At 47.9% G+C, this 14,762-nt stretch overlaps 3 protein-coding genes across 3 annotated transcripts in view; 2 read left to right on the top strand and 1 right to left on the bottom strand.

Annotated features, from left to right (window-relative positions):
* crlf1b (cytokine receptor-like factor 1b) overlaps positions 1-5,875 on the top strand; it is an 11,252-nt gene extending 5,377 nt beyond the window's left edge. The window contains exons 6-9 of the mRNA XM_040185285.2: positions 1,838-1,995; positions 2,496-2,664; positions 3,685-3,866; positions 4,536-5,875. Of these exons, the coding sequence (XP_040041219.2) occupies positions 1,838-1,995; positions 2,496-2,664; positions 3,685-3,866; positions 4,536-4,559 (533 nt within the window). The 3' untranslated portion in view covers positions 4,560-5,875. The remainder of the gene's footprint in view (positions 1-1,837; positions 1,996-2,495; positions 2,665-3,684; positions 3,867-4,535) is intronic.
* On the bottom strand, positions 5,817-8,819 carry rex1bd (required for excision 1-B domain containing). Its single transcript, XM_040185289.2, has 5 exons — positions 8,658-8,819; positions 7,728-7,810; positions 7,352-7,556; positions 6,380-6,468; positions 5,817-6,212 (listed from the first exon to the last, which is right to left on the bottom strand). The coding sequence occupies exons 1-5, from the start codon at positions 8,658-8,660 to the stop codon at positions 6,140-6,142; spliced, it is 453 nt and encodes a 150-aa protein (XP_040041223.2). The 5' UTR covers positions 8,661-8,819; the 3' UTR covers positions 5,817-6,139.
* Positions 8,820-10,050: 1,231 nt separating this feature from the next.
* fam78bb (family with sequence similarity 78 member Bb) lies at positions 10,051-14,522 on the top strand. Its single transcript, XM_040185288.2, has 2 exons — positions 10,051-11,396; positions 12,638-14,522. Exons 1-2 carry the CDS (start codon positions 11,020-11,022, stop codon positions 13,158-13,160), a joined length of 900 nt encoding a protein of 299 aa, XP_040041222.1. The 5' UTR covers positions 10,051-11,019; the 3' UTR covers positions 13,161-14,522.
* Positions 14,523-14,762: the final 240 nt, after the last annotated feature.

Genomic DNA, 14,762 nt, shown 5'->3' with positions numbered 1-14,762 from the left:
TGGTCCCTTTTGGTTTCTTTCTCCTTTCTTCCGTTCCATTTGTTTGTATGCAAGGCCTCCTGCATATGGCCAACACACTTCATTTTTATGGTTCGCTCTCCCTCCCTCTCTCTCTCCGGCCCGCCTCTGTAAAGGCATTATGAGTTCAGGCTGCTTCTCTCAAAGAAACCGTGGGGTTGTAAAAGTTCGCCTCTCTGGGCGAAAGGGCCTCGCAGGTTTTCTGACGAGAAATGGAGGTTACGGCGTAGGAGCGACAGGCGTGGAGTGTTTATTGCATCCTCTCCGGCCATTGATCTTCACTGCTAACTGAGGAACAGGTGCGGGTTCGAAAAAAAGGAGGAATAAGCACAACAATAGGCCGGGAGCGTATTTGTTCTGGCTTTGTTTCCCTCTCTCGTTCTCTGTTGAGTTGAATGCAAAATAACTAATAAAGCTGAAAAATGGCATCATCCATCAAAAGATATCTGAGGCAGGAGGTCACAAACAGGAAACACTTACAGGTTCTTTAATAAGTTCCTCTTATCTCTGTCGTCCCATCAAAGCCCTGGACTTGTTTACAACGGTTTAATCGCGATCGGTAAAAATGTTTGAATGAGGGAACACGCTGTACTCTTCTCGTCCGAAATGGCCTTCCTTTGCCTTCCAAAGTGGAACAGTTTGTCTAGTAATTAACTCTTGTGTAATTCTGTTAACATCTGTTAATATAAACATCGTTATATTTATTTTGCTCACAGATGGAAATTATTCACCCGCTGTGTTTGCATTTTTTGTTATGACACGTTTCGGTCGGTTTGCACACCTCACACAAACCGGAGAACGGAACGTTGGTGCATTTCTCTCCACATTACACAAACTGCTCTCTCGTAAACAGTATTTACTGGCGCCCGGATGAGTGGCTGCAACATTTGACCCCGAAGGGAAGGTACCCCCCCGAAACCTGCATAGCTTTTGGTGACGATTTAGACCATTGCTCACGAGAGCAGCTGTCTTATCACGATGTCTCTCTACCTGGGTAAAAACCCAGAGCCCGTTCCCGGGCCGGAGCAGATTTATAATCCCTCCAGCGTCGTCCGCGTCTCACCAGTTGGACGGCTCAGGAAAAACCTCTAAGTGGTAGAGTTTGTCCCCTGAGATACCTGCTCGGGGGGGGGGGGTAGTGACTCCTTCTCAACGAGCGGTGTGCGATCCACCGTTTTCCAGCAGCCGTCCATGGCCTCAGACTTCCTGGCTATCATCCCGACCACGTCCCCGCCCCAGTAGGTCACGCTTTGTAGGAGCCACCAGAACCACATCATCTGAAGGAGACCATCAAGAGCAGAGACACACCTCTGTGCCCCCCCCCCCCCCCCAAACCGGACATTCTACTTCCCCTGGCTTCCATCTGGTTCCCTGCACTCCTGCGGTTCCCCCACCCCACCGGGCTTCCAGGGGACGCCGCCTTAAGCCTTCGGTCTGTCACTCCACGGGGAGTGTCCCCGACCTCCACATGACGCCCAAAGAGATGAAAATGTCCAGAGGCTTCTCAGAGCAAGTTTCCCCCCACCACGGCGCCTTGCCGCCACTGTGCATTTCAGGCTCCTCATTGAACTCTGCCAGGGACGTGGATGGGTCTTTGAACATGACCCACTCTGAGTCCGTGTTTCAGCTTCCTCAGGGAGGCCAGATGAATTCACTCTTTAAGCACTGGTTCTAGTGTACTGACAATCCTCAGCATAAAGAATGGTGGGTTGAGATCTCTCTCAGGAGTTCATCCAAACCTTTTGTATCCCGTATCCTTGCTCTGACCGCCGCGCATCTGCTGCGTGCCAACGTTTTGCACCTTTCCTCCTGCGTGCAGTGACCACTGATCCTCCTGCCAGCGTGCATGTGAGTCGCGTGGGCGACCTTGAGGACCAGCTGACGGTCCGGTGGGCCAGCCCCCCCGAGCTCAAGGACATCCTGTTTCAGGCCAAATACCAGATACGCTACAGACTGGAGGACAGCGCCGAATGGAAGGTGATCCACGCACATGCAAACCTGCAGCCGGCGCGCACACTCTCTCTCTTCTGCGGTGACACCTCTGTGGCAGCTGTGGAAACATTTTAGCATTGACGATCCATTAAATGATGAACATAAAAGTAGCTCCCTCCGCATCGTTAGACTCCCGCATGTGGCTTTTATTACAAAGCAGACAACACTGCTGCTTTATTGTTTGCTGGTACATTCTTAACCCTGGATTTCCTCCAGAAGTTCCCTAGTGACGCTTAAATTCCGTCTTTAATATATTCTGTCCACAGCTTGTTTTATATTTTGTGTCGGCCTTGTAGGTGTTTGCTGAGGATTCGGAATCGAATGATAAAAAATGTCAAATATCTATACGTTCAAAATGTATTCATTAAATCAGTTCGACTGTTCTGTAGCGAGAAGAAAAAGCAACATTGAGAAAATGTATGCATGGTTGGAATTAAGTTGTCTTCTATTACATCATCCTCCTGCCTTTCCCCTCCGATCAAAAGGTGGTGGATGATGTGGGTAACCAGACATCCTGTCGGCTCGCAGGCCTCCGGCCCGGCACCGTCTATTTTGTCCAGGTGAGGTGCAATCCGGTGGGCATCTACGGCTCCAGGAAGCCTGGCATCTGGAGTGACTGGAGCCACCCGGCTGCCGCCTCCACACCCAGCAACAGTGAGTTCCTTCCCCCGACAATCGATGCACAATCCTCCACGTGTTTAAACGCATAGGTCAAGCCTTTCCTTTCTTAGTCTGTCTCGTGTGTTTTAAATGGCTTTTAAATGCTTCCCAAAGGTCTGTGAGGCCCGTATATCTTGACCATTTCTTCCTTTCTAATAATCAACCCTTCCCTGCCAATTAAAACCAGAAAAAAAGCAACGTCCTTATCCCTGTTTCAGCATCTTGAATAAGCAGATCCAAACCGCATGTGACTCAGGGGAAAGCGAACATCAATAGTCTAGATACCTTGATAGAAATCTCCCTGCAAAGGATTAGAAGGAACTGCAAGGAGCCGGAGGGCGTTTGGATAGATTTTGGTCGTCGGCTTCAAAGATTGATCAAGTCAAAACGGGGGTTGAGTGGAAGCAGGTTCGGGGGCCGGAGCAGCAGATAATGAGTTACCCAGGTCATGCGGTATTTACTCCCAAAAGGGAGGAAGTCGTTATCGGGCTCTGCTGCTGGCCGAGAAGAATCGATCGTAGCAGAGCCACGACTTCCAGGAGCCTTTCCTCTCCTGAGAAGGCTGTGCGGTTCAAGGCATCTTAGTTGTATTTAACTGCTCACTTTGTGATATTAAGCGACATTAATTACCGTTAATGTTCACTCAGCAACCGGTGAGCTTCTGTTAATGCTTCTTTATTCCATTTGTTTGTAATCTAATGCGCGTGCATTATCTTACTGGATGAATATTAGGAAAGCATTTTTTGTGTTCTACTAAATAACTTCGAATTATTCATCGGTTTGACTTTTATAGTACTTTTGATAATCAGACTATGAAAATGTCGACAGCATGAATTCACACTTATTAAAAAAGTGCCAGAGAAGAAGAACCACGTAGGTGTCATTCATGCCGACACATTGAGCAGCTGGCGCATAATCCACACACCATCCTGCACTCGTGTCCTAACTTCAACCTTGACGCCGTCCTCTCATCCTCTCCCCCGTCTTCCCCCCCCCTCTCCCCCCGCCCGCCAGAGAGGCTGCAGAGCGGCTCCTGCGACCCGAAGCCCGGCGAGCAGAACTCCACCCTGCGGCGGGAACTCAAGCAGTTCTTCGGCTGGGCCCGCAAGCACGCGTCCGGCTGCAGCGGCATGTCGATCAAACTGTACGATCAGTGGAGGGTGTGGCTGCAGAAAACGCACAGAACGCGGAACCAGGTAGGTAAGCAGAATCCCTCCCCGTCTCTCTCTTCCTTTCATTACCTCTGCTGAGCCGCACTCAGTCACGCACACAAACAGCCATCTCTGCAGAAAAGTCCTGAGGTGAATTTCCGACCCTTTTTGTTTCGCCGTGTGGTCGGCGTGTTTAACAATCACAGAGAGGACAGACTTCTCTCTGAACTTTGTGATCAGGTGAAATGTGCTGTTTTTACTCAGCCGGCCCAGAAGTGGGAGCATGAAAGTATCAGATGCACTTTGTTTTCTTTCCTTTTTTCATATTTTAACAATGTTGACTTGACCCCAAGGGGAGGACTCAACCACAACAAAGGGAAATAAGCATCTAAATGCAAATTAACGGTCCACCGCAACGGGTTCTCTTTTGTTTTCTTGTGGCCAAACGGCGGGCAGAGCCTTGGCATCTTCTCTGTGTTTTCGTGTGCGAGGAGTTCAGGCGCTTCAGCCGCATTCTTCTGCCGCACGGGCCTTGAACCCACGGAGACCCTCCCCGGCCCCCTCAGCCCGACGCGGTGAAGAGATGGTACAAAGAGAAGGGGAGGAGAGAGAAGTGGCAGCACAGACAGAGCAATTATTGTGATGACTGTAAATTACATGCCTTTTCCCGTTGAAATCATCCCAGTACGAACCATCTGCTTTTTGTCTTTTCAGATTCTACAAGGCGATAATTCATAGCAGCGCCGCTCGGCACGCCTGTGGAGTTTAATTCACGCGCAGCACCGAGAGGCAGTGACACGTAGCTGGACCCGAGGGCCCCCCCCCCCCGGCTGTGTTAGAGGTCCAACGGCCCGGCCGAGGGACGCCGCAGCGTTCGGTCTCACAGCGTCAACTTCAGTTCAAAGGGCCCGAGTGGAAGAAGAGTGAAGTGGGGCAACGCGCTGTTCTTTTTCTACCACTTCTTTGAATCTGCCCGTTGGATCTGTGCGCACAAACAAATGCTGAGCCCTCAATAACTGCACTTTTATTATGAAGAAAATGTATTTTATACTCTTTTATTATTATTATTATTATACTTGTTGGTATGTGATACTAAAGCAGGTATCTAATATTCAAAACAAAATAACTACTTTTCATGTATTTTTGTAAATTTGTGGTTTTTCTTCAAGGAAATGTGAATCTGGGAGGTTTACATTGTTATTATTGGTTTGACCTTTGGGATAGTTTGTGTCTACTGCTATTAGTGCTGGAAATATTACTTAGTAGAGCGGCCATTCACAATTATTTTCTACATCAAACAACATACTGATAAATCTCATAGTTTCATCTTTAAATATTTTGTTTGACAAACTGCCCAAAACACCAATTATTCAACAGTGAACATTTGGCATTTTGCTACAAACAAATGACTTCGATAGCAGGCAAGTCACTTTCTGTCCAATCGATCATTTAAAAGGACGTTCAGCAAAAAATATACTTGAGAAATTACTGAAGAGCCGTTAGTCCAACAATCACAGCTCTTAGTCATGTGGTAAAGCTCAATTAACACAAACGGACGGCTTTGATTGAAAATCGCTTCCATAATATCCACAATATACATGCGTCACGTACTTGGGCTCCATTGAAGGTCCAAGAGTTACGCTTGTAACCAAATAAAATAAACTAGTATTCAACGACAACTCCGGTCTTACTCGTACACAAGTTACAAAGCGGAATCAACTTCATTCTTTAGCATTCGGTTCGCTTGTGAGCTGCACCGTCCTCAGGCTACACGCCTGCGTCCGTTTACAGTGACGGACACACGGCAACGTGTCAACGCAAACCCAAACTGCAGGTCTTTGAGAAGATCATAATGTTTCATATTTATATTCAGATATTAAATACTGTGACAAGTGTTTGTTCAATCAGTGAAATGTAGATTATACCCAGTAAACCATTTTTATAACTGCGTATTTCTGTTTTTTGGTTTAAGTTACCATATTTTACTGCACAACATTAAAAAGTCAAACTTCATTTTATTTTGTGTTAAATAAAACTCATCCAGTAAACAAAGATATGGGCTTGAACGACCAGGAATTATGGAACCTCCAGAGTATTTACATGTCTCTCTTTTTTTTCTGCTGAGTTATGCATTAACAGAAACACATGAATAGATACACACACAGCCAGAATGTGACGCGTCCCCTGGGTGGAGGAGGACTGCTGCAGCGAGCAGGGCGGAGCCAGGGAGGGATCGATGAGTGCAGCTGACGAGTCAAAGATGGAAGTTGCAGCAGAGCAGAGCCGATCCGTCTTTTCCGCCTCCTGGGAGCCACCTGTCAATCAAACTCCTCAGAGTCGTACTTAAAGTCCTGCAAGACTTCACTCAGGGCCTCTTTGTTCTTGATGATCCTGGAAAAGAAGAAACACATTATATGTTGCACGCCTTTGCAAGTATCTTTTGACAGTTGTCCGTTCAGCGTCGGAAGGAAACGGGGAGTCCTTCCGCAGCTGACGACAGTTTGGCGGCGAGCGAGCGGCCGGGTGCTAACGCAGTTAGCGGTAATAGTCGCTCTTACTCGTGCTTGATCTCCTGAATGTGTTCCTGACAGCCCTCGTCCTCCGGGTGATCCTGGGCGCGCTGCCGGGCCAGCTGCAGCCTGGCTGTCTGTGGAGAAGGCACGCCAGATAAGATTTATGCAAACCATTCATCAGTGGGGGACGGCTGGCGAGGGGGGGGTGAACTCTGAGGTAATAGGGGTTTTATGTCTTTACTGGCAGAAAGGCAGTTGAGTTGATCAAACTTCACACGACCCCTGAGCACCAGATGTACGAGATGTGGACCGTCAGAGCGTGTGGGAGGCAGCTCTCAAACTGTCCGTCCAATCGGGACGAGTGTCCCGGACGGCTCTCGCGTCACCGGCTTGAAACCGAATCCCAAAAATGACAAAGCCCCATGCAGTTTTCCTCCATGTTCTTTAAACATGTATGACCTGAGCTGCCAGCGTATGTAAGAGTCCTGCATACTTAACGTGACAGCCGGAGAAACCGGTGCCGAGAGCAAGAGGGAGCTCATGAAATGTTTTGTACGAGAAGTCTGCCTCCTGGTGGTCAGACACTGGGACTGTTTCACACATTAAACAAAAAGCAGTATGTATTGTCAAAGATCAAGAAGAAATGGCATTTATTGTTATGATCACTATTTATTAAAGGCGGATCGTTATTGCTGTTAAAGAGGATGTTTGAAACAAACATTAAATTACGCAACCACTGTTATTTAATAAAACAATACCGTAATTAAAATAGAACTTATTAAACAAAAAATGAATACAACTATTATTTAAAAGAGTGAGTTGGAGTTAACTTGTTTATAATAAACCTTTTTATCTTAGTTATAGATTCATTCAAATATAAATCTGTTGATTGCCCCACAGCGATTTGCATGTCTCTTTATTGGTGCAGAGACGTTATTTTCATTAAGTCGGTATCTAGATACACGTATTAATATTTCCATTATCCATGTCTTGTACTAATTCTTTGTGTTCACGTACCAGTTCTAGTTTGTGCTTCTCTTTGCTCTGCAGCTTCTCAATGTGCTCAGAAAGCGCCGGCCTGTCAAACTGGTGGTGCAGCTTCTCTTTGATCTCCAGCATTTCCTTGGAGATGCCGCAGAAGGCCTGTGTTATCTCATGGACCAGCTGCTTGTAGTGGTCAAAGTCATAGTGGGGCCCCGTCCTCAAGTAGGCCTCATGTCCTCTGGAAGGCAGTAATAGACACCCATAAAGAAACCCAAGCGGAGATGATGAGACGATGCGTACCATTTATGCTTTGTACGTTTATGAGCCCCAAAATCAAGGAGCATGATTTCTGGAGACATATGCAGAGACCTATCAACAGCGTGCTGGTTCATACTAGACACAAACTTACTCATCAAAGAGCTGATACGTCTCCACCCGCTCAGACTGAAGGTGGTAAAACCTCTGGATCAGGGCTTTAAAGTCCGATGGGACCTGCAGGGAGGAAACCAGGACAGTTCACACAAAACATGCAGATCGTTGTAACGGGTCCAAACACATGACACAAAGAGCTTAGGAATGCACGTCTCCTGGAGCGTTTGGACATGAAAATGCGTGTTGCCACCTCCCCAGAAATAAAAATGAAAAAATTGCCACGTATCAATTATATTTCCCGGGGCCACTAACATTGACACGGTTGATTTCCAGCAAATCGACACTCATTTCCCCACTTCCATTTTGTTTTAACTGATCCGACAGAATACAATTACATTAAAAGTGTTATTGCTCATTAAAATGACATTACTTTTATTGAAGAGCTCATAGTTTAGGACTCATTATTGGGACTTGACTTGTTTAGGACTTAAGTCCAAAGACTGTGTGCCTAATTGCTACTTGTAAACAATGAACTGGTCCCACTTGATTAACAGAATATGAATCCATTCAAGCTATAATAATTATTATTACCATTACTGTCCTTTTCACTTAAATCAAACATGTATGACGAGCATAGTTAAACTACACATTACCTTGTATTTACTTTATTAGAAACCAATTACCTTTGAAAAACGTTATAGAGTAGATTTGACTGGTTGTAATTTGTCTTTATAAAGAGGAAATAGAATGAGGCTTCTTAAACAGGGCTCATCTGCTTGAAACTCCAATAAATTTCCAGTTAAAACGTGTTTTCAGATCCCATCTCTGTCACTGAAGCTGCAACTTCACCTCCATTGAGTTAACGTTGGTCAAGTTAACGTTAGCATCGATTAGCTTAGCACATGTGGAAGTATTAGTTTCAAAGCTCTCAGACACTTAACATTGGTATACATTTACAAATACTCACCATGGTAACCTCCCAAAAAACGCCGTCGCTAAATGTCCCCTGTTTATCACAGAGACATGTTTAAATAGAATAAATACGGGACGTGGTTTCCCTTCGTTGTGTGAATCAGCAGCCTGTCTGACCTGCAACCCGGAAGTGACGATGCTGCGCACGGTACCTCATCTGTTGTCAAAATAAAATATACTGTTCCTTTGCTACAATCTACAAGAGTCAAACTCTCTTGTTTTAAAAAATATATTGTTCCTGTTTATTTGATTTGTACTCCCATTGTCAGATTTAGCTCTTTATTTGTAATAAAACCTTCCTCTGTAAGGCGATGCAAGCTCATCAGGACAGGTTTCCTCCAATAGGCCAAAGCAGCTTGAGCATACTAACCATGTTATAAATTATTACAGAAACAGTTTTTAGAGAATAGTTGGAGTGTAAGGTAGCATTAAAACGCATACACGCCATACTGTAATACGTGTAAGATTCAGAGCTCAAGCATGGACGCTTCATTTTTTTTCTGTGTAAAAACAAGTTGCTGTATTTCTTCCATCAAATCAAATAACAGACAATGTGTCGTATATGTTTAAAGTGACTTATTTAAAAAAATGTTGGAAGGTCAAAAGGTGCTGACGATTTAATTATCATTTCATTCATAAAATATCAAAGTGCATATTTAGAGGTTATAAAAACTGATGAAATGTGTGAAAAGATATGAAACTATCAGGGTAAAGAAAACAACGAATCAATTCTATTCTGTTAATCCTGCTTTAAAAACCTACAATATATCTGATGTGTAATCAGAATGAAATCATTGAGGGGTAAATACATGCATTAACATACCATATGCATATCTGCAAAATACCAATACACATCATATGAGGTTCACATGCGTGTTTATGCAAGGCGTGTGTGTATTTTATGTCATTATGGGTAAAAATGCGCTGTGGACTCAAATGGGTCGTCACCTGCAAATATGGAGGGATCTTGTAGAACAGAAAGAACAAAAGAAATCTCACCACAATCTCAATTTTTACTCCTTTACTCCAATCACTCAATATGTACAAATCCATGCCAATGTAAGGACTGGGTTAGTGTACCCCGAGGTGACGGTTTTATTTTGAAAGGGGTCAATCTGATTGACTGCACCCTAACCACGCAAATATTTCTCCACACGATAAAAAACAGCGTGTCTTTTTAAATGTTTAATTGCATATGCCGTTTTGTTACGTTGGATTAACAACAATGCATGAAGCGGTGTTTCCTCCCTGAGAGACGCAGCAGACACTACACACCTGTTGCCTTCTACCTCACAGCCCCTATCAATCATACTTGCAGCCCACCCACCCATTGACATCTGCTTTACACGTTCACGTCATTAGGTTCCTCCCGTATGGAGGAACCAGGTCCCCGGGCGACCACCGCGCAGACACTCCCACGCCCTCCGTCCCCCTCTGCTGCTCATTGGTCCATTCGGCATCTTCAGCACCGCGCAGGCTGAACAGCGACACTCGGCCGGGCAGCTTCCACCACACGAGGATGCCGCCCGGCGGACACGCTTCCGCGCGCGGCCCCCCCGACGCGGTTCGCCTGACGTTATTGTAACAATGTCATCGTTTTTCTGTCCGTCGACAACGCGTGTTGACGGCGGGTTTGTGCGTGGCTCGTTTTCCCCTCCGCCTCTGATCGGGAACGAGCCGCCCGCGTCGCCTTGACTCCGCCAGAGGAAGCTTGATATCCCCCCGTCACCGATGCGCGGACTCGCGCGTTTTGCTCGTCGCACCGGGGTTCCCTCCCTCCGAGTCCACAGGCATGACGGACGGTAACGCCGCCGCCGCTCAGGTTACAGGCAGCAGCAGCAGCAGCAGCAGACGAGCCTCGCCGCCCGACCACCGGGTCTCCCTGCCGGCGCCCCGGTGTCCGCCGGTCCCCCGACGCCTGTTGTGACATGACAGCTCGGGGAAGGAAGAAGAGGATCAAAGGTTACGGGCAGGGGCTCCAGCGGGCCGGATCCTTGAGGAGGGGGCACACGGAGGCGCACGGTGCGCACGGCTCGAGGGGAACGGACAGAACCGGACCCGGGTCGAAAATCCACGCGACGCGTTGTTAACATCCTCGCGTGGGTGTTTCTCTTGGAGACTCCAGAGAGGTCAGAGCACGCGGGATAAGCAACGGAGCGTCACCCCTGGAGGCCGGGTGACGTGTCCGTATACAGCAGAAAGGCCGGTCCGGGAGGTGGGGGGAGGGGGGAGGAGGGCGGCGGAGTTCGAACCCGGGTACCTGGACCCAGCCGCCCCTCCAACCCTCCTTATTGTGACTGTCGTCCGGGCCCGCGGTGCGGTACCGCTCCCACCTCTCTGCCTTACAGCCGCATCTGATGCACGGCCTCGTGGTGTTGACACTGGTCGAGTCCCAGTCAGCAGTGCGGTTCCCCGGGCCCGGCGGGCTCACTTGGCTGCTCCTGACCGTCACCTTCACCTTCACCGCCATGGGCTGCATCCAGAGCATCGCCTGTAACAAGTCGCGCCTCAAGCGGGAGAACATCGTGGTGTGCGACCTGTCCGCCACCATAGACCACTGCCCGACCGTCATCGAGGAGAACTCGCCCATAGTGCTTCGCTACAAGACGCCCTATTTCAAAGCCTCGGCGCGGGTCGTGGTCCCCCCCCTGCCTCGCAACGAGACGTGGGTGGTGGGCTGGATCCAGGCGTGCACCCAGATGGAGTTCTACAACACCTACGGAGACGTCGGCATGTGAGTCCACACATCCTCGTCACGCCACCTGTGTGGCACGCGCTCTCGTGACGTGTTTTTAGCAGATACCTGAAATAAAGTGCACGCGCCTTTGCTTGCAACACTGCGCGCGATGAGGCGTTTGCATGGATGGAGCGTTTGTGCACCCAGCAGGTTAACTGTGCAGTCAGCCGCCTTCATTCAAAACGCCCACCGACAGATTCTGTTCCTGTGACTCTGGCACCCAAATAGAAAGGCTGCTATTAGAGGAGCTAAACAACAGTTGATGCTCTCACATGCAGATTGTGCCCACGGAGACATGTCCTCCCCCACGACACACACACACGTTATCTGGATGGCATATGTGAGGGGGTGTTTAATCCTGCTGGGTTTAGGGAGTGGGTGGTTTTCAGGGGTGAGAGATTGGGGTTTAGGACTGAACATGGAAACACAACACACATAGACGGTTTGGCACAACAAAGAGATGATGATAATCCACCGACTGAACCACTATATCGTTTACTGCTCATTGCCAGCTGGTGTCTGGGTAACACTTTTAAAGCCTTTCTGAAATGATCTTGTTACTTCTTTGTTTTTCCTCCTGAGCTTTTCTCAGCCCACGAGAATAACTGATCCACGTGAGAATTAAAGAGTCTCCACAACACGATTGTAAATCGGGTCAAAATAAACTGGCAGCCCAACTCGTTTTGGGCTGTGAAAGGAAGGCCAACACTAAAAATAATTTTCTTTATTCATTGAAAAGGAACTAAATCGTTGTATGATTTTCTTCTGATTGACTGAGTCACAGTTTCAGCACTAGTGAAATGGATTTTCTTTAATGTCAGAATTAATTATTTTCAATTATCTCCTGAGAAACAATACTCTTATCGTTCATAGGCCCCTAACTTTAAACGGTGTATGAAAATGTACTTGCACATTAAAAGGAAAAAGACATGTAGCCATTAGTATCTTGTTTTTGCTGATCTCCAGTAGTTTGGTTCAGGTCTTTTGATGGGATTCTTTTATGGTAATTCAAATATCACCAGACCCTTTAAATGAATAACAGACAGTTACACACCAAAAATATCTCTCTTTCTGCCTTCTATAAATCACACTCATTTGAAAGGTCCAAATACAGATATGTTAAAAATGACATGACAGCATATTCAAGCCAGCACGAGCGAAAGGAATCCAGCTGGACGCACGTAAAGGAACAAACATGCGACCAGGAAATCAGCGATGTGTGTGTTTCTCCTTTCCAGGTCAAGTTGGGAGCTTCCTCAGCTACGAGAAGGCCTGGTGAGGGCCATCAGCGACTCGGACGGCGTGAGCTACCCCTGGTACGGAAACACCACAGAGACCGTCACCATAGTCGGCCCCACCTCCAAGCCGTCGCGCTTCGTCGTCAGCATGAACGACAACTTCTACCCCAGCGTCACCTGGGCCGTGCCGGTCAGCGAATCCAACACGCCCTTACTGACTAACATCAAGAGAGACCAGAGCTTCACCACCTGGCTGGTGGCGCTCAACACCACGTCGCGGGAGAAGATCCTCCTCCACACCATCAAGTGGAGGATGAGGGTCGACGTGGCGGTGGATCCGTCCCTGCCTCTGGGCTCCAGGGCGCGGCTGGTGGGCCGGGTGCACCAGGACCAGCCGCGGGTGCTGAGCCGCATGGAGCCCATCCCTCCCAACGCCATGGGGAGGCCCAACGCCAACGACGCGCAGGTTCTGATGTGGAGGCCGAGGAGAGGGCCTCCGCTCGTTGTCATACCATCCAAGTAGAGCGTCCGATTGGCCGCTTCTGACGTCTTCGTCAGTGGGTCGTCGTGACGGATGTGACAGCAAAAAAAAACAACTAAAGACAGACGAAAGATCTACGAGCAGTCTGAGACTTGTGACAATACGCACAAATCAGAGATCTCCAGGGGATAAATGCCTTAATTCCCCACCGCTGCCTTGGACGATGCAGAGTGTGTGACGTTGTGTGTGTGTGTGTGTGTGTGTGTGTGTGTGTGGAGCCGTCGGGTTTGCAGGCCTTCACTCTCGCCCGACGCAACATCTGCCAGGGGTGCAGGAACGTAACCTGCACTGTAGCTCCTCAGGCCCAGGAAGAAACCACGGAGCCTCTTTAGAAAGGTTTTTCAGCCTTGGTGATGACTCCTACCACTGGTGCCGTTCTAAAGGAGTGCACCCAAGGAAAAGGTGATTGCGTAAATGTGTCGTACAACACTGGCGCGGAGTTGTGTTCGTTTCGGACAAAGAGGACTGTAACGTCCAACGTTAACGTTACTGGACGATGTGCTTTTAGGGATGACGTGAGTGTGTTTTTCTATAATGGAGACCCAGGGTCGGGTCCAAGCCCGCTGCTTTGTCACACCAGACTGCCTCATACACACAGACACACACACACACACACACACACACACACACACACACACACACAATGGGGCCTCGTTTGTGATTATGTTTCAGGGAGGAATATTTTATTGGTTTAAAAAAGAAAAGAAAAAACGGGAAGCTTGCCAACATTCGTTTATCCTCGGATGTAGAAAAGCACAGCTTTTGGATTTCATGACATGCACACTATTTGTGTATTGAGAAGAATCTTGAATGAAGCCCTGCGGCGGGATTTTAGTTATTCACAAACGGCCGGTCCATCCGCCCCTCTCTCTCTCTCTCTCTCTCTCTCTCTCTCTCTCTCATGCCTTTTGAAAGCCAGCGATGCCTGTGTGTCGGTGAGAGCCGTCCCCAGCAGACAGACAACCGCCCCGTCTAATCCGGCCTGTGGAGGGAAGAAGCACGGCTACCTGCTTTTAAAGGGACTCTGCCGGCTACGAGAAGACACCCCCCCCCCCTCAAACGCGTCCCTGTCCAGTCGACGTTTGTCGCTGAAGAGCACGGTTTGAGGCGGAAGAAAGCTGATTTCACACGAGGGTTCAGCTATTACAGAGAATAGTGTCAAGCCAAGCTGATTTGAGGGGGGGGGGGGGGAGGTGATCAGAGACGTTGGAATAAAGTCACGCAAACAAAACAACAAGGGTTACATGATGGTGTTCAGCAGATGTGCTCATCATCTTGGCTTACAACGTTAGGCTGTAGCATTTGCTAATGAACGACGAACGAAAGCTTATACAACAAAACCAGTGGAAAGGTGCTTTAATCCTCTGGGCATCATGAATGTCTCACCACCTATAATAGTTTTACTAAAAGACAAATACGTCAACCTTGATTAAGCGTTTAGGCGATTTTTTTGAATAAATTTGTCAACGCTATGTACACATGAGCCCCCCCCCCCCATTCCCCTCCGTTGTGTTGAGTGGGAAATAGACGGCCAGATATTGAGAAAATAAGAAAACGTTTTTGTCATTTGTGTGGGATTATAAT

This window comes from Gasterosteus aculeatus, chromosome 8 (genome assembly GCF_964276395.1).
Source record: "Gasterosteus aculeatus chromosome 8, fGasAcu3.hap1.1, whole genome shotgun sequence".
NCBI classification, from domain to species: Eukaryota; Metazoa; Chordata; class Actinopteri; order Perciformes; family Gasterosteidae; genus Gasterosteus; species Gasterosteus aculeatus.
This window is presented reverse-complemented; position numbering and strand designations above follow the sequence as displayed.

What these genes read in the sequence shown, in the direction of transcription:
- rex1bd (XM_040185289.2), bottom strand. An exon ending in ACGTATCAGCTCTTTGATGA is followed by an intron (nt 7,557 to 7,727) that starts GTAAGTTTGTGT and finishes ACTGCCTTCCAG; the next exon opens with AGGACATGAGGCCTACTTGA. An exon ending in ATTCAGGAGATCAAGCACGA is followed by an intron (nt 6,213 to 6,379) that starts GTAAGAGCGACT and finishes CTTCTTTTCCAG; the next exon opens with GATCATCAAGAACAAAGAGG.
- fam78bb (XM_040185288.2), top strand. Translation starts at nt 11,020, where the DNA reads ATGCACGGCCTCGTGGTGTTGACACTGGTCGAGTCCCAGTCAGCAGTG. An exon ending in ACCTACGGAGACGTCGGCAT is followed by an intron (nt 11,397 to 12,637) that starts GTGAGTCCACAC and finishes TCTCCTTTCCAG; the next exon opens with GTCAAGTTGGGAGCTTCCTC.